Source organism: Narcine bancroftii, chromosome 2 (assembly GCF_036971445.1).
Source record: "Narcine bancroftii isolate sNarBan1 chromosome 2, sNarBan1.hap1, whole genome shotgun sequence".
In the NCBI taxonomy this organism is placed as follows: domain Eukaryota; kingdom Metazoa; phylum Chordata; class Chondrichthyes; order Torpediniformes; family Narcinidae; genus Narcine; species Narcine bancroftii.
The window spans coordinates 73,069,551-73,093,024 of NC_091470.1; the positions used below are offsets into that span (position 1 = coordinate 73,069,551).

A 23,474-nucleotide genomic window follows, 5' to 3' on the forward strand; every position below is an offset into this window, starting at 1 on the left:
GGCAAGTCCACATTTTTTTTCCCCTTATTGAGCCACTCCATAAAAAATGCTAAAGTAACTTGCACAGTAGATGTTCCAAATGTCTGTCAAAACCACCAGACCTTTATGCTATAGAGTTAAACAGAAGAGTACATTGTGATATTCTATAATATAAATGTAGCAGAACATACACATAATTTAAACTATGATGAAACTTTCATTAATTCTACTTCCTGTGAGCTTATTTATAAAGAATCCAACTATATCTGTAAAATAGTGCAAATACAAAAGTTAAGTTTTCAAAATTAAAATAAAAATGCAAAATATAGGAAAATCCTTGTAAATGAATGTAACACAGATGAAGACATAAATACCTCATCAGTGGCCCATGAACTAAACCACACAGGAAATGCCACAGAAGAAAATATTAAAACATGTAGTTTTGGAAAATGCTGATATATATATTTAAAGCATCTTGCTCCAGAAATTAGCTGGTTGTATTTTTCAATCCCATGATTGAACGTACTGTGAAAATGTAATGAGACTTGGAAAGGAAATTATGAAAAAAATAGCTCCTGTAACATAGCAAGAGGTTTTGACAATCTTTCTAATCAGTCTCACAATAAAATCTGGCAAATGTAATTCTTCTGTGATCAGCCAAATTTAAAAGTGATAGGACATTGTCACATTGTTATAAACGTTTTTTTTTTATTTTAAAGAATAATTTCTGCTTTACCATGAAATAAAAGCAGTTATTACCTGATCGTGTTTTCTCTCGCACTGCGTATGGAACTTCAAGAGCTTTGCTTGCATATTTGGAGAGAAGGCAATCAATGTCTTCAATGGCAAAACCAGCTTCTTGCCCCATAAGTAGCTGATGAAGTGTCTGGACAGCCACTGAAGCCCAATCAACTTTCATATTCATGAGTAGTTGCTCCAGCATCAACAACGGGTTGGAGGACAGATGGGAATAGGCATCATATGCAGACTCTGGTAACGTTAGTAAAAGCTGCAAAAAGGAAAATGCACAACTAAATACAAATCTCAATGGGTCACTAGGCCGGAAAACCGAGGAGCTCAACAGAATAATTCCACAAAAAAATAAAAGTAATAAAATGGTGACACTGCTGGTGATGCAGACCTGGGAGTGGAGTCCCCCAAATCATCCTACCGCCCAAACCTACTGCTGACGGCTCTGTAAGGTCTTTCAATGGTCTGTTAAAGAAGCAGACAGTGTAAGATTTAAAATCCTCTAACTGAAGGATCTGGACCCAAGATGGCGGCGCATGTGTACGGCAGTAGCCATGAGAGGTTGCAAACTCCAAGGGTGCAGCAGGCTGGTGCAGGACACAAGTAACAAGGAGAACATCCCCGTCGCCCACCCACCCCCCCCCCCCCCACCCCCACCATTGAAAAGAAACACCAGAGGAGATGACAAAGGACAGTGATGGACCAGCAAAAGGAACACAGGCAGCAAACTTTTTGCAACTTGTGGGTGAGGAACCCACACAGGCTGCGGATGTCTGGAGACTTGATGTCAAAGGATACACACCAGGCTGCGGGAGATTATGAAAACCGTGTATTGGAATGGGGATTCGAGAGAGTGTGAAAGACAAAAAGGTCTCCTGAAGGGCATGGGGCCTTGAAGGCTTCCTGATCACATCAAAGGTTTGGATCTGGGCTCCGGTTGCTGATGGTTTGAATCGAGTTCTGGAGGTGAATCAATGGACACTCACTCACTTTTACTTCACTTTCTCTGACTGTAAGGGGCATCACGGAAGACTAATGGTGAAACTTTTGTCTCCCTTTTGGCAGATTCAGGGCAATTTCATGTAATATTACATTTCTGTTTTATTACATGATAATAAATAGTATCTAATCTGAATAATTTTAAAATCTAAATAATTATCTTAATTCAAAGCAAGGCAACAACAAGTGCAATACATCCAAGCATTAATCATAACTTTGGAATGCACAATACTGTAAGGGAAAAAATTGTTATGATAGGAACTTAAAAGTTAATATGGCAGGGGGTGGAGGCCATTACAGCGCACAAAGCGAAGGCGAGCACCATAGATGGCTGGAATGCTTCACTACCCAATGAACTACCCAACCTTCTATGCACTCTTTGAGAAGTAGAACCAAACAGTGCCTACAAGAATCCCTAAAAAGGCTGAGGTCCCTGTGATATCTGTCTCAGAGGGTGACGTCAGAACTTCATTCAAGAAAGTGAACTCTTGCAAGGCATCAGGCTCTGGCAGGGTACTGAAGATCTGTGTCAATTAACTATTGGGAGTGTTCATGGACATTTTCAACCACTCATTGTGGCAGTCAGAGGTTCCTACCAGCTTCAAAAGGGCATCAATCATCCCGGTACCCAAGAAGAGTAGTGTGGGCTACCTCAATTACTTCCACCCAGTAGCACTAACTTCTACTGTGATGAAATGCTTTGAGAGGCTGGTCATGGCCAGAATCAACATGTACCCAAGTAACAATCTGGACCCACTGCAATTCGCCTATTGTCACGATCACTCCACAGCAGATGAAATATCCCTGGCTCTCCACTCTGCTCTGGATCACCTCAAAAACAGCAATTCATACATACAGCTGCTCTTTATCGTCTACAGCTCAGCCTTCAATACCATTATTCCCTCAGTGTTGGTCAAGAAGTTACAAACTCTAAGCCTCTGTACCCCACTCTGCAACTGGATCCTTGACTTTCTCATCGGAAGGCCATAATCAGTATAAATGGAAACTAATCTCCTCCTCACTGATCATCACACAGGCCCACCCCAAGGATGCGTGCTAAGCCCACTGCTCTACCTGTTATACACCCATGATTGTCAGGTACAATTCCAATACCATTTATAAGTTTGCCAATGACATCACAGTGATCGGCAGAATCACAAACGGCAATGAGGAAACATACAAGAGGGAGAGAGATCAGCTCGTTGAATGGTGTTACAACAATGACCTTGCAATCAACGATAGCAAAACCAAGGAAATGATTGTGAATTTCAGGAGGAAGTCCAGGGAAAACGACCCAATCCTCATCGACGGCTCAGTAGTGGAGAGTGTCAAGAACTTCAAATTCCTGAATCTCCGAGGATTTGTCCTGGAGCCTCCACGTTTTTTAAAAAAAAATTATTTTTCACTCTATGAACCATACTGACCAAAATGCACATAAACATTTCCCTCTTGAATATACAGTGTCATTTTCTCCCCTTTTCCCCCCTCCCTTGCCTTCCTCCTTCACCCCCCCACATCCCACTCACTCAACATTCAACATATTTGATACATTAAACCCATTAAACAATGCCATCACACAATGAAAATAAACAAGAAAATTGTGCCATCTACTTTTACACACTGGGTCAGTTCATTTCGTCGTCTTCTCATTCTGTCATTTTAGGTGGTGGGGGTCTGCGGTAGGACTTCTCTGTTGTGTTCCACATACGGTTCCTAAATTTGTTCGAATACTGTGATGTTATTTCTTAAATTGTATGGTTTTTTTTGCAGCTGACGTGGACATTTACCCCCTCCATAAATCTTCGTCCGCGAAGCCAAGCCAAAGAAGATGTTATTTTTTCCAATGGAATACATTTATTCATTTCTATGTACCATTGCTGTATCCTCAGGCTATCTTCTGATTTCCAGGTTGACATAATACATTTTTTTGCTACAGCTAAGGCTATCATAATAAATCTTTGATGCAGTCACAAAGAAGGCTCACCAGTGGCTATTCTTTGTGAGGTATCTGAGGAGGTTCGGTGTCACCGAAGACTTTCATAAACTTCTATAGGTGTACCATGGAGGGGATAGATTCTTGCTGGTTGCATCACTGTCTGGTATGGAGGTGCCAAGTCTCAGGAGAAGAATAAATTCCAGAGGGTTGTTAACTTGGCCTGCGACATCATGGGCACCAGACTTCACTCCACCGAGAACATCTATGTGAGGCAGTGTCTTAAAAAAGCAGCCTCCATCCTCAAAGACCCCCACCATCCAGGCCATGCCCTCTTCACTCTACTACCATTGGGAGAAAAAGGTAGAGCCTAAAGACAAGCACTCAACAGCACAAGCTTCTTCCCTGCTCCCATCAGATTCCTAATAATCAATGAACCAAAGAGAATGCCTTACTTTTCGTGCTGTATTATTGTATTTTTTACAGTAATATGGTAAGATGGTTATATGTATGTCTACACTATGACGCTGCCACACAACACCCAATCTCATGACTTGTTCATGACGACAAATTCTGATTCTAATATACTTGCATCATTAATAGCAGCACTGATGTAACACATTTAAAAAATGCAAATTTTTCAAATATTTCAACTGTTAGAATTTGCTTTCTATGGAACTACCAGAGTTATTTGAAAATAGAAATAAAATAGTTTTTCTATCAAGGTGATGATTTCTCCATATAGATCCATGGCTAAACTTGAAGGATCTTTCCATTTTCATCGAATGACTTTGTGCTTTTTTATGGAGGATTAAAGAATTCATTTAATCAGAACTATAAATTCTAATATTGATCAAGAAAACCCTTTGATGCTTTATAAAGGAAAATATAAGCCATTTTCTGATAAATTTGAGCAGCAGTGGACGTGCTAACTGATTCTTACCTTTGACCCAATACGCATTGCTTGAATTTCATGGCGTCGTGCAGCTGAGAGATTCTTCTGAAAATGAGTGGTAAGATAATTGGAGAGAAAGTGGCAAGCAGCAAGGTCTGGATGCTGATCCAAAGCTTGTTCACATATAACTTGGCATATTTCAGGCTCACAGATTCCCTGAAGAAGCTGAAGGTAGAGAATGAAATAAGCTGATATACTCTATATATTTTTTAAAAAAAATACAAAATATGTACAAGGCCTCAGTAATAAAATTATCAATTTTGGAATTCAATACATTTATCTTATAAAATTTAAGAGTACTGTAATGCATTTCATTATCTTCTAAATGTAATAACAGCCACCAATAGCATTTTCATGGAAAAAAGACCCTTTGGGCCACCAGGTCAGTGCTGACCATTGTAACCATTTGCACTAATCCTATGCAAATCCTATTTTATTCTCCCCATAACCCATCAAATCCCTCCAACCCTCCACCCCTACGAAATCACTATTCATCAACATACATGGGTCAAATTACGATGGCCTTACCAAACTCCCGCATAATTGCCATACAGGAGACACAAATTAGAGAAAACATGCAGTCTGTGGAGAATACAAAGATGGAATACAGGTCAATGGTGCTGTGAAACAACAACTCTATTTGTTATGCTACTGTGCTGTCCAGTGATCAGAAACATCAGCTTGGTTTCTCTTTGCATGGATGTTACCTGAACTGTTGAATATTTGCTACATTTTCTCTTTTTTATTATGGCCACACCCAAACCTATCTTTATTGACAGGTATCAATGACTACTGCCCTCTGGCATTGATCTCCACCGTTATGAAACGCTTTGAGCATCTGGTGATGGAATGTATCAGATCACACCTCGCAGAGTCACTGGACCCATTTCAGTTGCCTGTAGAAGAAACTGTTCCACTAATGATGCTATAGCATTGCCTTCCACTCTGGCCTGAACCACCTGGAGAATGAAGTCTCATACGCCAGGCTGCTGTTCATCGACTTCAGCTTGGCATTTAATACTATAATTTCCCCAGAGGCTGGTGGAAAAGCTGTCTTCACTGGGACTCAGCACCGCTCTCTGTAACTGGATTCTGGACTTCCTAATGGAAAAGTGAGTCTGTGTGGGTTGATCAGAGAACATAGAGGACCAGCATGTAAAGCATTGGCACACCTCACTGCTACGTGCTCAGCACACAATGGTTCATGTTAATGAACCCACAAATGCAAAGCCAGATCCAGCTCTAATATAGTCATCAGGTTTGCAGATGACACAACAGTAGGTAGCCTCATCAGCAACAACAATGAACTATACTACAGAGAAGTGTGGAAAATCTCGTGATGTGGCGTGAGAATAACAACCTGAGTCTAAACATGATCAAGACAAAGGAGATGATTGTAGACTTTGGGAGGACCAGGAACGACTACTCTACACATTAATAACTTGGTACAGGAGAGAGTAGACCCAAACAGTTCCCTTTCACTACAACCCTTCTTCAGAGTAGAGCACCAAATTCCTTGGAGTCCACTTAATAAGTGATCTATCCTGATAACACATCTCCTCACTTGTCAGGAAGGCATAACAGCAATCACACTTCCTGAGAAGAGAAAAGCAGGCAAGGCTACCGTCCATCACCTTCAACCTTCTTCAGGAGATCTATCAAAAGTGTCCTGGCCGGCTACATCACAGTGCGGTAGAGTCAGCGCAAATTCTTTGAAGACCCCAACTACCTCACGCACAGCATCATTTAGCTACTCAAGTCGGGAAAGAGATAAAGGAGTACCAGAGACAGCACCTCTCGGTTGAGAAACAGATTCTTTCCACAGGTAGTGAGAATACTGAATGACTAAATGAACTGCTCATATCCGAAACTCTACCATTTATTAAACAAAATTTATTTATTTGGATTTTTTAATGCCATTCAGAGCCAGCTCTTCAGCGCTTGACGTCCTGATTTGCGGAAACTGCCAAAATGTTTGGCCTGGAAGTCAGCCTGAAGAAAACTGAAGTCCTCCATCAGCCAGCTCCCCACCATGACTACCAGCCCCCCCACATCTCCATCGGGCACACAAAACTCAAAACGGTCAACCAGTTTACCTATCTCGGCATCCATTTCATTGGATGCAAGGATCGACAACGAGATAGACAACAGATTCGCCAAGCCAAATAGCGCCTTTGGAAGACTACACAAAAGAGTCTGGAAAAACAACCAACTGAAAAACCTCACAAAGATTAGCGTATACAGAGCCGTTGTCATACCCACACTCCTGTTCGGCTCTGAATCATGGGTCCTCTACCGGCATCACCTACGGCTCCTAGAACGCTTCCACCAGCGTTGTCTCCGCTCCATCCTCAACATTCATTGGAGCAACTTCATCACCAACATCGAAGTACTCGAGATGGCAGAGGCCGACAGCATCAAATCCACGCTGCTGAAGATCCAGCTGCGCTGGGTGGGTCACGTCTCTAGAATGGAGGACCATCGCCTTCCCAAGATCGTGTTATATGGCGAGCTCTCCACTGGCCACCGTGACAGAGGTGCACCAAAGAAAAGGTACAAGGACTGCCTAAAGAAAGCTCTTGGTGCCTGCCACATTGACCACCACCAGTGGGCTGATTGCCTCAAACCGTGCATCTTGGTGCCTCACAGTTCGGCGGGCAACAACCTCCTTTGAAGAAGACCGCAGAGCCCACCTCACTGACAAAAGACAAAGGAGGAAAAACCCAACACCCAACCCACCAATTTTCCGTTGCAACCGCTGTGTGCCTGTCCCGCATCGGACTTGTCAGCCACAAACGAGCCTGCAGCTGACGTGGACATTACCCCTCCATTAATCTTCGTCCGCGAAGCCAAGCCAAAGAAAAAATGTGTAATATGTATGGTTGTGTTTGCATGTTTTGCAAAGTTTTAAAATAGAGGCCAATATCAGAATAGTAAATTCAACTATGACAATATATTGTTAATGAAAAATGACAAACACGGTATATTTTGGCAGGTAAGACGACCCTTGAAGCACCCAAAAAAAAGGGGCTATCTTATAGGACACATACAAAAACAGGTGAGCATAAAATTCTGGCCAGAAAAGCGGACCAGTTCCAACCATCTCCCCACTGCCACCACCAATGGTCCCTGATACTTCCCCACTGTCAGCCCCGACCATCTCCCCCCCCCCCCTCCCCTCACCACTGCCAGCCCCAACCACCACCCAACCATAACTCACCCAGACATTTTGCAACTGTAAATTATAAGAATTGTAGAGCCTGAGGTCCCCACTCCTGCCCAGGAGCCCGAGTTCCCTGCACCCAATGTTGATGCTGAAGACTTGGACCCAGCTCCATTTGGCATCTTTCTGGCCAGAAGCAAATATTTTGGGGATTTTTCTTTAATGTTATTGTAATCACATGCTTGCTTAATTTACAGATTTGTTATTTGGCATTTGGGGTGTTGTAACAAAGTTTGGGTTGTTGCTGGGATGCCCGAACGCCAGTCTCCGGCATTTTCCTTGCAGCCACTCTGAGGCGTTGAACAGAAAATTGGCATGTCGTCTTATAAAACCAATATGAGCTAAAACCATGAAATTCAGGCTGAAATTGGGGTCCCGCCTTATCCCCCAAAATATATGGTATTTCATTTAAAAGCTAATCATGGTTAGTGTACTATAACTAAGTCAATGAACAAATAATATCACACAGCAACATCTCCATTACAGTTAAAATCTTAAGCAAATGTTCTCAATGAAAATAGATTTGATTTGAAAATAGTCTGAATAAACTCTACAATTTGTTACATTTTAGACCAATGCCAGATTCAGAGTTACCTTCCATTTGACCATTTTCTGGGAAGAATGATGAACTGTCCTTTTGTTTATGTATTTTATTATATTGTACATAGTTCAATCTTTAAGGAGCCAATAAAGGTTAACAAGGTTAGAATATATGCTTTGAATTAATCAAATAAAGAAGTAATTCTTCATGTTAAATTATAACACTAGGTAATTGCCAGATTTATCCTCATCTTCTTCCATCTTAGTCACACTAAAATGAGCAGAAGCAACATCATAGACCACCACAAAAAAACAGGCCATTTGGCCCTTCTAGTTTGTGCTGAAACATCATTCCTCTTGTAACACTGACCTGCACCCATTCTATAATCCTCCAGACCTCCCTCATCCATTTACCTATTCAATTTATTCTTAAAACTGAACAGTGAGCCCATATTTATCACATCAGATGGGAGCTCATTCCAAACTCACACCATTCTCTGAGTGAAGAATCTCCCCCTAAACCTTTCACCCTATCTCTCCCAATGTAAGTGGAAAAAGCCTATTCCCCTCATAATTTTGTAAACCTCTATCAAATATCCCCTCATTCTTCTCACTCTCAGGATTAAAGTCCCAACCAGTTTAATCTTTCCCTGTAACTCAACTCTTAAAGACCCAGCAACATCCTCGTAAATCTTCTTTGCCCTCTTTCGATCTTAGATATCCTTTGTTTAGTTTGTCATCCAGACCTGCACACAACACTCCAAATTTGGCCTCACCAATATCTTATATAACCTCTGTGTAACATCCCAACTCCTGTACTCAATACTTTGATTTATGAAGGCCAAGATGCCAAAAGCTTTCTTTACAACCCTATCTACATGTGACATCACTTTCAGGGAATTATGTATCTGTATTCCCAGATTCCTTTGTTCCTCCGCACTCCTCAGTGCCCTACCATTTACTTGGTATGTCCTACCTTGGTTTGTCCTTCCAAAATACAATACCTCACACATGTCTGCATTAAATTCCATCTGCCATTTTCTGCCCCATTTTTCCAGTTAGTCCAGATCCCTCTGAAAGCCTTTCTTGCTGTCTACATTTTCTCCAATCTTAGTGTCATCAACAAACCTGCTGATACAATTCCCACATTATCATCCAGGTCACTGATATAGACAACAAACAACAAATGGTCCCAGCACTGATCCCTGATGCGCACCATTAATCACATGCCTCCAGTCTGAGAAGCAACCATCCACTACCATCCTGTCTGCTCCCATTCAGCCAATTTCAAATTCATTTTACAACCTCTCCATGGATACCTAGTATCTGAACCTTCTGAACTAACCTCCCATTTGAGTCCTTGTCAAAGACCTTACTAAAGTCCATGTAGCAACATCCACAGCCTTTCATTCATCTACTTTCTTGGCAACCTCAAAAAACTTTACAAGATTCGTTAAACATGATCTACCATGCACAAAGCCATGTTGGCCATCCTTATCAGCCCTTGGCTGTCCAAATACTTGTATATCCTATCTCTCAAAACACCCTCCAATAATTTACCCACTACTGACATCAGGCTCACCAGCCTGTAATTTCCTGGTTTACGCTTGGAGCCTTTCTAAACAATGGAACAACACGATCTACCCTCCAATCCTCTGGCACTTCACTCATGGTTAAGGACATTTTAAATGTTTCTGCCAGGGCACTTGCAATTTCTATACTAGTCTCCCTCAAGGTCCAAGAGAATATCATGTCAGGTCTGGGGGATTTATCTACATTTATTCACTGTTAGGCAGCAAGCACCTCTTTGTCTTTAATCTCTATATTTTCCATGCCATTACTGCTTGTTTCCTTTCCTTCCTTGTACACCATGCCAGATTCTTGAGTGATAATGATGCGAGGAAAAAAAAATGGTCAAGATCTCCCCCATTACATGAGGATCCACACATAGATGACCTCTCTGATCTTCTAGGGGACCAATTTTGTCCCTTACTATCCTTTAACTCTTAATATACTTGTCGAAACCCTTTATGTTTACCTTCACATTATCTGCCAAAGCAACCTCATGTCTTCTTTTTGCCTTCCTAATTTCCTTCTTAAGTATTTTCTTACATTTTCTCTACTCTTCTAGTACCTCATTTGCTCCTTGTTGCCTAAACCTGCTATACCAAGGTCCCTATGCCTGACAGGAACATGCAAACTCTGCACTCTCAAAATTTTGACTTACTGAACACATCCTTGCCAGAAAACAACTCATCCTAATCCACTCTTCCTAGATCCTTTCTCATTTCCACAAAATTGGCCTTTCTCCAATTTAAAAATCCCAACTTGAGAACCAGACCTATCCTTCTCCATAATTAACTTGAAACTAATGACATTATGGTCACTGGACCTAAAATGTTCACCAACACATATTTCTGTCACCTGTCTTGTCTGATTCCCTCAATAAAAGATCAAAAATTGCATTCTCTCTTGTTCCACTTCTATATATTGATTTAGAAAACTTTCCTGAACACATCTGACAAACTCCAAGCCATCCAGTCCTTTTACAGTATTGGAGACACAGTCAATATGTGGAAAGTTTAAATCTACTATCACAACTTTCTGTTTCTTACATCAGTCCGCCATCTCTCTACACATTTGCTCCTCCAATTCTTTCTATTGGGTGGTCTATAATAAAACCCCATCAGTGTGGTCACACTTTCTAGTTCCTCAGCTCCACCCATATGGAGTCTGTCGACAAGCCCTCTGGGCTGTCCTAAGCACAGCTGTGATATTTTCCCTGACCAGCAATACTACTCCTCCCCCTTTCACTCACTTTCTCCCACCCACCCCATCATATCTGAAACAACGGAACCCTGGAACAATGAGCTGCCAGTCCTACCCCTCCTGCAACTAATATCAATAAAGTAATAATCCCACGTGCCAATCCACGCCCTAAATTTGGTTGCCTTTCTGACAACATTCTTTGCATTGAAATAAATACACCTGAGAACATTTCATGTTGTTAAAGTCAAGTTTATCTGACTGTACAAGTACAACCTGACGAAACAGTGTTCTCCAGTCCTCAGTACAAAGTCATGCAGACACACAACCAGGCATGCCACACATATGGACAAATAATACATATGCAGGACAAGAGTTATATCTGTATAAATAAATAAATGTTGCTTTGTGAACAGAATAGCACAAGCTAAATATATACTCAGTATTTTCATCTATGAATTACAAGAAAAATGTTAAAATTGTTAGCTCACAATTGCAAATCCAGCATTATCACTCATGTAACAGTACAAGGTTATTTTTTTTAAATTGTTCCACTTGCCTGGAATGCTCTCTCGCCATCTCCAAGCTCAAGAAGGTGAAGGATATATTGATGCATGAGCTTCACTGTGAAATGCACTGGAACAGGGTGCAGTTGAATCCAAGATTCACAAAGCTCAAACTCCTGCAAATAACAATTTATCAATCTCTTAATAAATAGCAGTCAGTAAAAACAACAACATTTGTTTTGATAGTGCCTTTGAAGTCATAAGCCATCACAAAAAAACATTATTAAACAAAAGTTGACTCCAAGACATCATAAAGTACTGGGACATGGACGTAGATGTATAATGGGTAAAAAAAGAAAAGAGCTACAGAACTAATCAGTAGATTAGTCAAACTAAATATATTTGGGATGATCAAATAGCCAGATATGGAGAAGGGAAGGCTATCTCTGAACTCATCACTTCCCGTCATCTCCCAAGCACGGCCTCCAATCTCATTGTTTCCTATCCTTACAATGCCCATTTCTACCTCCTACCAAAGATACACAAACCAAATTATCCCAGCAGACCAATCGTTTCCACATGATCATGCCCTACCAAATTGGTATTCACTTAACTCTACTCCATTTTGACTCCCTGGTCCAGTCCCTCCCCACCTACATCTGGGATACTTCACATGCCCTCCATCACTTCAGCATCTTCCAATTCCCTGAATTCAACCACCCCATCTTTACCATGGACATCCAATCACTATATTCCTCCATCCTGCATACCAGAGGCCTCAAAGCCCTTCATTTATTTCTTAACATTAGACCCAAACAGTTCCCTTTCACCACAACCCTCCTTCAGCTGGCAGAACTTGTTCCCACCCTCAATAGCTTCTCCTTTGACTCGTCCTACTTTCTCCAAGTCAATAGGTACCTGCACGCACTCCAGCTAAGCCTGCATTTTTGTTGGCTATGTGGAGCAATCCATGTTACAGGACAAGGCCCTTCAACTCTTCCTCAGCTACATCGACAACTACTTTGGTGCTGCCTCATACACTCATGATGAGCTCATCAAATTTATCCACTTTGCTGCCAACTTCCACCCTGACCTCAAATTCACTTGGTCCATCTTGAGCAACAATCTCCCTTTCTCTCCATCTCCATAGACATACTATTGATAGACATCTTGTGCAAACCCACCAACTCCCACAGCCACCTCAACTACAACATGCTCCCTGTAAGGATTCCATTCCTGTCTCTCAATTTCTCCAACTCTGTTGCCAGAACAAGGCTTTCCATGCCAGATCAGCAGAGATGTCCCCCTTCTTCAAACAACTTGGCTTTTCCTCTACCACCATCAGCTCAGCCCTCACATATATATCCTCCATTACCCGTACATCTGTCCTGGTCCCCTTCACCCCCATGCATAACAAGGACAGGATTCTACTTGTCCTTACCTACCACCCCACCAGAATTCACGTGCAATATATTCTCCTCTGCTACTTTCACCACTACATGATCCCATCACCAGGCACACATTCCCCACTCTACAGAGACACCCAAAAGCCCATGACCAGTCCCCATGACCAGTCCCCATCAATAAATGGCGGTGATGCTCGTGAGGCCCGCAGCGACGATGAACAGTCAGTGCTACTCACCATTATCACCCTAGTTTCAACTTCACTAATATACAGCAGACCCAGGGGATATTGTTGAGGGAAAAAATGTGGATCATATGCCATCAAATACAGTCATACATGGCCTGAAGCCTGGAATAAAATGTAGTGCTATTTTAGACCAATGCTTTTGTTTAAAATAGAAACCAAATACAGGGACTATCCAGTTCTGAAGAACAGAGTTTGTGGCAATACTAAAGACAAGAGCATTTGTCTTTCCAAATATAATTAGAGGAATTATTACCTCTTCCAGAATAAGGGGCTTCTCAAGAAAAGTGGCAATTTTGGGGAAATGGATGGGTCATAAACTGGTATATGGAAACTGACCCTCAATCTTCTGGTGTTATTATTTGGCAGTAGCTCACATGTAAGAATTAAGTAGTAGCAGAGTGCAGGAACAGGCCCTTCAGCCCACATTTGTGCCAAACATGACATTCAAATCACATTAAAACTCTGCTACTTGCATCTGATCGATATCCCTCCATCCCAACATAGTCGTGTATCTCTCCAGAAGCCTTCTAAATGCTACAACTGCATCTGCTTCCACCAGTTTTCTTGGCAGCCACTCACCACTCTCTGAGTAAAATACTTACCCTGATCATCGCCTACAAACTTCCTCCCCCTCACCTTAAATGCATGTCCACTAACTTGTGAAACTTTTGCCCTGTGAAAAGATTTTCAATCCCTATCAATGCTTCTCATGATTTCATACAGGTCTATTCAATCGCCCTCTGTTCAAAAATACATCACTAAGAATACAAAGGATGCAGTGTAGGAGGCAAGAAGACAAGCTACTGCATGACACACCTCAACTACAATTCAACAAAAAAAACGAACAAGGCTAATACAGTCTCATGCAGCTTATAATACACACACAAAATTAATAAAGTATCATTGGACAATATAATTTGTTCTAGATGTTAGTTCGCAAAACAATGTTTTGATTTCATACTCTATGAAATGGGAGCCTCAAATTTGCAATAACCTATTACTCTATACTTGAAGACAGAAAAATAGATATGCAAAATATTATTGGCTCACATTTAATTCTCTTTTTTCTGTTAAGCTTTTTGTTTTCTTTATAAATAACAGTTTTTCTTGTAAATGCAACAAAAACCGATATTCTAATTAATTAAATTTAAGTAGATGGCTCAACAGCAAATATCAGCTTAAGGGAAACTTTGGAATAGTTCTCTCCAAAGTAAAATTTAGATCATGATCTTTGAAATGAAGGTGGGGGGGGGCGTGGCAAGATGGCGTAGAGCACATGTGTCAAATTTGGCCCGCGATATAATTATATTTGGCCCGCAAGATCATATTAAATATATATTAGAGTTGGCCCGCTGGCCGCCGCGCAAGTATAGCTCATGCACAGCAGCAAGCAATAACATAGTAGTTTTTAGCACTTCCACAGCAGGTACAGCAGTACACCGATATAGTAAACGGGAAAGTTAATTAGATATTCACAGCGGCGCCGATACAACGGACCCGCCGCCTAGCTCCAACGGACCCGCCGCCTAGCTCCAACGGACCCGCCGCCTAGCTCCAACGGACCCGCCGCCTAGCTCCAACGGACCCGCCGCCTAGCTCCAACGGACCCGCCGCCTAGCTCCAACGGACCCGCCGCCTAGCTCCAACGGACCCGCCGCCTAGCTCCAACATCTCATTGAGCTTCATCTGTGGGTGGGTGCTGCTGGGCATCGGACTTTCCGCTGGGGTGGAGGTCGCGGACGAGTTCCACCGCTCTCACGGTATTCCCGGTGAGATGGCGAGACCAGCGGGAACTCCTTGGGTTGTTGGCGGCAGTTGTGGCAGGTGGAGGCGGGGGCGGAGGAGGGAGAGGGGGCAGGGGGGGATGCCGCTCGGGTTTGCTGGCTGGGCTGGGTAGGGCTCCCTACAGACCTCCGCTCCCTGGCATGCTTCTCGGCAACGTGCGATCCTTGGCTTAAAGGCTAGAGAGAAATATTATTTATTGAATATTTTATTTCTTATTTGTTAATGCTTCTTATGGAAAGAGTTTAACCAAAACTATTATTAAACATTTATTTTAATAAGAAAAAGTTTAACATTACATATGTTGAGAGAAAACATGCAGATGTTGTTGAAAATTTTCAATAAATATTTAGTTCGGCCTTTGACTTAGTCCAAGTTTTTAATTTTGGCCCTTGGTGAATTTGAGTTTGACACCCCTGGCGTAGAGTCTCGACATGTAATCTCGACCTCTCTGGCCAGACTTTTAAGAACCCGTTTTTAACTCTTTGTTTTCAGGTTTAAATTTTTTTAAACTTAGTTTAAAGTATCAAGGAATTGTTACGGCTATTAATGGTAAAAAGATTAAACCTCAAGTGCAGAAGAAACTACATTTTCGGAGTGTTGAAGATTTAGGGCTTAGGCAGCCTGCTGCAGTTTCAAGTTTGCTTTCTTTCAAGCCTAAACCACAGAGATTGCCCGTGGGAGCTGATAAAATGACTACGACTCACCAGGAGAAGGACATCGCTGGAATTACCCGTTCTCAGGAGGAAGGTGCGTGTGCCCCCGATGTGGATCCTGATTCTGGCAGCCTGCCGACTTTAACGGAAGGGGCAGGCAAGAAGAAGACTCCATTGCTGGAAAAACTGCCTGCTGTTGAGATGCAGCAGGAGCTGCAGTTACCTGGTTCTGCCACTACGCAAGAGAAAGCAGGGCTGGGCTTTTCTGAATTACAATGTAAACAGCTAAGCCTTATTCAGCCTATGCTGAATGAAATGTCTCAGAGACTCAGTTTGGAACTGGATACAGTTAAAATACGTGTGGAAACATCTTGTGAGGATTTTAAACAATTTCAGGCTGCTTTTTTGAAATATCAACCACAAGTGGCTTCTAATACAGAAAAAGTACTGGAGGTGGAAAAATTCGTTAAAGAATTGCGAGAACGTGAGGAGTTAGAGAGGAAAGTAGACTATTTGGAGAATCAAAGTAGAAGGAATAATGTGAAGATTGTTGGTTTGCCAGAAGGTATGGAAGAACAAGATCCTCTTCGTTTTTTTACTGAATGGATTCCACAAATACTAGGGCAGGAATTTTTCTCTGGAGGCTTGGTATTGGAAAGAGGTCATAGAGCCTTAAGAAGAAGATCTCTGCCTGGTCAGTCACCGAGACCCGTGATAATTCTATGCTTGAATTATTTGGACAGAGAAACAATACTTCGTTTAGCAGTGCAAAATGCGAGACATCGACAAGCTCCATTAATGATTCAGAATAGTAGAGTTTTTTTCTACCCCGATTTGAGTCAAGAAGTTATTCAGCGTCGGCGCCGATTTAATCCAGTTAAAGAAGTTTTGTGGCGTAAAGGCCATAAATCTACATTTCGCTATCCGGCAGTGTTGAAGGTGTTCTGTGGAGACTTTCAATCTCGGTTTTTTGAGAATGAGCGTGAGGCAATGATTTTTGCTGATTCGTTTCCAGATATAAGAGGACAAAGTCGTAGTCCACCATTGTCTCCTAAAGAAAAATCTGGTTGCTCTGCAAATGGTAGAAATGGAAGAAATGGGAATGGAAAGAGTCCAACTTCTCTTGAAATGGAGTCACCATGTCTGGAATCTCTTGGATGAATAGAAGAACCTTTTAATTTTTACTTTCTTTTTATGTCATTATGGTATCTTGTTGTTAGTCTTTGTTTGGCTGGGGAGGGAGAGATTTGCTCTATGTTCTATTAGTCATCAGCCACTGGTGGGTGATCCACACCCAAGTTTTGTTTAGGGATTACAACCTTTTGGTAGTTTTTTTTGGGTTTTTTTTCTTTCTTATTTTTTTTTATTTTCATTTTATTTAGTCTTTAATTTGTGGTTTCTTTTTCTCCTATTGGAGGGCCTATTTACGTTGATCTGAGTTATTATATATTGATATTATTAGTTCTTAGTTATATTAGTAGGTGTGTCAAAGATGAAGTTTGTTACTTTTAATGTTCGAGGTTTAAACAGTCCGATTAAGCGTAAACGTATTTTGGCGTTTATTAAGAAAATGAAAATTGATATCGCTTTTTTACAAGAAACACATCTGAATGTCATAGAAAGTATGAAATTGAAGAGGGATTGGGTAGGACATGTATATTCTTCTTCATTTAATTCCAGGGCTAAAGGTGTAGCAATTTTGATAAATAAGAATTTATCTTTTGAATTATAATCAATAGAGGAAAAGGCAGGATGTATTCTTAAATTAAACTGTAAGATTTTTAGTGAATTTTGGACTTTACTTAATATTTATGCCACAAATGAAGATGATGAAACATTTATTTCTGATGCATTTTTATGTCTGGGTCAGGCTAATGAGAATGTTTTAGTTGGTGGTGATTTTAACTGTGTTTTGGAACCATTATTAGATAAGTCCCTGAAGAAAGTTAAGAAATCTAAAATGGCGGTTCAGGTTCAAGCGTTGATGAAAGATCTTAACTTTGTAGATATTTGGAGAACTCTTAATCCGACAGAGAAGGATTTCTCTTTTTATTCAGCTAGACATGAATCATTTTCAAGGATTGACTTTTTTTTTAAGTATCGGCACATTTACAGGGGAAAATACAACAAGCGGAATTTAAAAGTAGGGTGATTTCGGATCATTCTCTGTTATACTTTACATATATAACTTCTGAGAAAGTTCAAGTGGCTTATCGTTGGAGGTTTAATACAATGTTTTTAAAAAATATGGAATTTATTGATTTTTTGAAAGAACATATTAATCTTTTTTTGAAAGAAAATTCTAATTCTGTCCAAAGTAAATTTGTAGTATGGGATGCTATGAAAGCTTATCTAAGAGAACAAATAATTAGTTACACTGCTAAAATGAAAAAGAATCGATTAAATCAGTCTTGAATTAGAGAAACGGATTAGTGAGTTAGAAAAGGAATTTTAAAGAGACGCTACAGAAGATCAGAAAATAGAATTGTCTAGGTTGAAACTGGAATATAATACTTTGCAATCTTATCAATTTGAGTGTATGATTAATAGGACCAAACAACGATATTATGAATGGGGAGAGAAAGCACATAAGGTATTGGCATGGCAATTAAAGAAAGAACAGGTTTCTAGGACTATTAATGCTGTTAGACGGAATTTGCTTATTACGTATAAACCGCGTGAGATTAATGATGAATTTTGTTCATTTTATAAAAAAGTTATATACATCTGATGGAGAACAAGAAAATGGATCGATTGATCTTTTTTTTTTAATCACAGTTGAACTTACCGACTTTAGAGGATGTAGATACACAGGAGTTGGAAGCACCATTTACTGACTCGGAAATTAAGATGGCTATGATGGAAATGCTAAATGGTAAATCGCCTGGTGATGATGGATTTTCGGTCGAATTTTATAAATTTTTTTACGATGACCTCTCCACAGTGTTTGGAGATGTACTACGTCAGGTTGGCGAACATTATGAATTACCTGAGTCTTGTTCTAGTGCTTTAATTACGGTAATTCCAAAGAAAGATAGAGACCCTTTGAAAGTATCTTCATATAGACCGATTTTGTTGTTGAGTGTAGATTATAAAATTATAGCTAAAATTTTAGCGAATAGATTGGCTAAGTTTTTACCTAAGCTAATTCATATGGATCAAACAGGTTTCATAAAGAATAGATATGCCTCGGATAATATTTTACGTGTGATTAGTTTGATTAATAGATTTCGACAATCTCCAGACTAACCGATGGTGATATCTTTAGATGCCGAAAAAGCCTTTGATAGAGTTGAGTGGAATTTTTTGTTTAAAGTTTTGGAGAAATTTAAGTTTGGTCCTTTTTTTACTGGTTGGATTAAGGCTTTATATAGTAAACCGGTAGCTAGAGTACTGACGAATGATTTGATTTTGGAATTGTTTGAACTGACCCGATCTACTGATCAAGGTTGTCCTTTATCACCAGCTTTATTTGTGTTAGTGATCGAACCTTTGGCTCAGTTGATAAGACAGAATACACAGATACAGGGTATGAAAGTTTTAGATGAGGAATATAAAATTAAATGATTTGCTGATGATGTATTGGTGTACTTGACAAATCCAGCTCAATCACTTTTGCATTTGAAGGAGTGTTTGATGCAATATGGAAGTCTTTCTGGATATAAAATTAATTGGGATAAAAGTGAAATATTACCGGTGAGTGAAGGAGATTATTCATCTTATAAGAATACTCTTAATTTGAAATGGACAGATCGAATTAAGTATTTGGGTATAATTATGGATGTCCATTATCAATCTTTATATAAATTAAATTATGTTCCGTTAATGAAAAAAATTAAGACTGATTTGATTAAATTGAAAGATCTACCTATTAATTTATTGGGTAGAATAAGTACAATTAAGATGAATATCTTTCCATGTGTACAATATTTATTTCAATCTATTCCGTATTTACTTGACAATATTTTTTTTCAAGATTTGAATAAAATGGTTAGGGAGTTTTTATGGAGAGGTAAATTTTCAAGAGTAGCATTGAATAAATTAACTTGGAAATATGATCTAGGGGGATTACGGTTGCCACATTTTTGAAATTATTAAGAAGCAGCCCAATTTAAATTTATTAGTTCATTGTTGGATTTGGAATTGCCCCCCAGTTGGGCCAAAATGGAGATGGCAAATATTTATGAATTTGAAATACATCAATTTTTGTTTAGATGGAATGTAAATTTGTCACAGCAATATAATGTGCCTATATTAAAACATTTAATGAAATTATGGACGAAGAAAAAGAAATTGATAGGTTCTAGTAGTGAATTGTCAGCTTTGACTCCGTTGTTTCATAATCAACTTATTCCTTTTTCAACACATAATCGGAGTTTATTACACTGGAGATTAAAAGGTGTGGAAAATTTGGGAGATTGTTGGTAAATTTTTATCTTTTGATGACATGAGGGACAGTTATGGTATTGATAAGAATTCTTTGTTTCTTTATTATCAAATTTGATCTTTGGTAAAGCATGTTTGGTAAAGATATGATTTTACCTGAAATGACTAAATTTGAGACTTTTCTTATGAAGGTACCAGAGAAGGGATATATTTCAGTTATGTATTAAATATTACAGGATGGTATGGATAAAAAGGGTTGGGATAAATCTAAAGGTAAATGGGAAGTGGAGATTGGTTTTATTTTTTCCAAGGATGATTGGTCAGATATTTGTTATGATACTGTAACTAGACTGATTGCATGTTATGCAATGATTAATTATAATTTTTTACATCAATTATACTTAACACCTGAAAAACTAAAACAATATGGTTTTTATGACTCAGATTTGTGTTTTAAATGTGGTAACGCGGTCGGAACTTTTTTTCATGTGGTTTGGTCATGTATAAATATACAATCTTTTTGGAAAAAAATTCAATTGTTTTTAGAATACCTGTATAAGATTAAAATACCTTTAGACCCAACGGTATTTTTATTGGGTAGTTTGCAATCTTTGAAAGGTCTGGGATTAGATAAATTTCAACTTGCTTTTGTATATTTAGCATTATCTGTAGCGAAAAAATGTATTGCTAGTACGTGGAAAGATACGAATATGATTGATATTAATAGGTGGCACAATGAGATGAAATATTGTTTAATAATGGAAAAAAATGACATGTTTCACGTGATAATTATAATTTTTTCTTCATAAGTGGTTGTTATATTGAGAACATTTACATTTTGATTTACATTGATTAGATTTTAATATGTATGCTTCATTTTTCTTTAATTTTTTTTCTTTTTTTCATGGCTCTCCTTAGGCGAGTTGGCTGAAGGGGGGGTTTTCTTTTCTTTTTTTTCTCTCTTTTTTTTCTTTTATATAAAATATAAAATGTAATGTTCATCTTTAGTTTATTGTTATATATGTTACTTATTACCTGTATCTTGAGCGAATAAATAAAGTTTTTAAAAAAATGAAATGAAGGTATTAAATGAATACATTCATACATCGCTCATGATCTTGTAAAATGCAACTTTTTATATGTTTTAACCTCTAACACAACAATTTAATAGTGTTAAAAAAAAGAAAGCATCAGAATCAAGAATGAATTCTTACTTACCCTGGACTTCAAAATGATGTCCATCACAGTCTGCGGATTCTCGTTGGATTCTGACCGCAGTTCTTGCCAACCATGCCAAGGTACAGGTGGCCCAAGATTAAGTATCTAACAACAAAAACAATTAGTTTCTGTTGACAGAACAATTAGTCCAATATTTTAAAAATTAGACAGAATTTGCAACCTGGCATCACCCAATCAGAGATATTTCCTTTGACCCCCCCCTCCCCCCCCCTGTGCATTTTAAAGCCCAATTGCTTTCTTATATTTCCAGTTCCGATGAAAGGGTCTTCAACCTGAACCTGTAAACGTGGTTCTCATTCTACTAAAGCTATGTAACCTGTTGAATGTTTTGTTTTATCTCACAGAGAAAATTTCACACCTTCATCTTTAATCATGAACTCAACATTGACTAGAGTCTCAGCTCAAAGATGGAGTCTTCACCGAAAAGAACAGGGGAAGCAACAATTCGGAGGGTCAGAGTTCATGACAGATGGAAAGACATGATCGCCCACACCAAACAGCAAGGCACCTGAAAATGTAATGTTACAAGAAATTACCTTTTGCCTGCCGTAAGGCAAACAAAGAGTCACCATTAGCATTTCCCAGCACCCCTTGTAGTCAGAGAAAGAGAAACAAAAGAGAGTCCCTTCAGAGACACTGACTGTCCATGGTTCACCTCCAGCACTCTCACAACCTCTACAGCTATATTATAGACCCCCATCCCATCCATTGACAATCCGAGCTCCAAATCCAAACCACCGATACAAACAGGAATCTTTCAGTACCAGAGGCCCTTTGGGAGCCCTTTTTGCCCTCTGCACCCTCTCAAATCCCAGTTCCGATACCTGGTTCCCATGAGCCAGACTCCACCAGCCTGCAGCTTGTGTTAGCCCTTCAACCACGTCATTAGCAGTTCGCAGCCTCGTGGTCACCGTCCTGCAGGGTGATCCCTAATACATCTCCTCCTCAACCATTTCTGGTGCCCTGCGGCGGTCCACTGCTCGCCAAGAACCCTCGTGGCCAATGCCCAGCACAGGCTCTGCCATCTTGGGCACAGTCCCCGCAACTGTAGGATTTTAATTAAAAAACATCTGTTCCTTTATCAGGCTGTTTAAATCCTGCATGGAGCCGTCTGCATTAAGACCCAGTGGTAGGATTGTGCAGATCCAAGCTCATCTCCACTCCCCACTCTTGCAGGTCCACACCAACGGCAACACTCCTATTACAGCAGTTCCTGCAACGCTGTAGTGTGAAACCACATAGCCTGTGCAAGCAACTTCTTTATTTCTAGCATATCAAAATCTATTATGAATCTTCGCTTATTTCGAATTTAAAAGTGGTGTGCTGGTGCAGCTAGTGCTGCTGTTGCTTCAAAGCTCCAGTGACCTGGTTCAAGCTCAGATGATAATTTTAATGGAGTTTGCAGTTCTTCTTGTGGCCACATGCAGGTTAGCTGGTCATTGTAACTCGTCATTAGTGTACTGTATATATGCAAGTGGTAGAACCTAGAGTAATTAATGGGAATGCAGGGAGAATTAAATTGCATTCTTTCTTTGGCTTGGCTTCGCGGACGAAGATTTATGGAGGGGGTAAAAAGTCCACGTCAGCTGCAGGCTCGTTTGTGGCTGACAAGTCCGATGCGGGACAGGCAGACACGATTGCAGCGGTTGCAAGGGAAAATTGGTTGGTTGGGGTTGGGTGTTGGGTTTTTCCTCCTTTGCCTTTTGTCAGTGAGGTGGGCTCTGCGGTCTTCTTCAAAGGAGGTTGCTGCCCGCCAAACTGTGAGGCGCCAAGATGCACGGTTTGAGGCGTTATCAGCCCACTGGCGGTGGTCAATGTGGCAGGCACCAAGAGATTTCTTTAGGCAGTCCTTGTACCTCTTCTTTGGTGCACCTCTGTCACGGTGGCCAGTGGAGAGCTCGCCATATAACACGATCTTGGGAAGGCGATGGTCCTCCATTCTGGAGACGTGACCTACCCAGCGCAGTTGGATCTTCAGCAGCGTGGATTTGATGCTGTCGGCCTCTGCCATCTCGAGTACTTCGATGTTAGGGATGAAGTCGCTCCAATGAATGTTGAAGATGGAGCGGAGACAACGCTGGTGGAAGCGTTCTAGGAGCCGTAGGTGGT

General features: G+C 40.2%; 1 protein-coding gene across 1 annotated transcript in view; it reads right to left on the reverse strand.

Annotated features, from left to right (window-relative positions):
* Positions 1 to 23,474, reverse strand: part of zfyve26 (zinc finger, FYVE domain containing 26) — a 109,393-nt gene that overhangs the window by 29,596 nt on the left and 56,323 nt on the right. Inside the window, 4 exon segments of the mRNA XM_069917086.1 lie at positions 739 to 988; positions 4,605 to 4,781; positions 11,705 to 11,827; positions 21,345 to 21,449. Of these exon segments, the coding sequence (XP_069773187.1) occupies positions 739 to 988; positions 4,605 to 4,781; positions 11,705 to 11,827; positions 21,345 to 21,449 (655 nt within the window).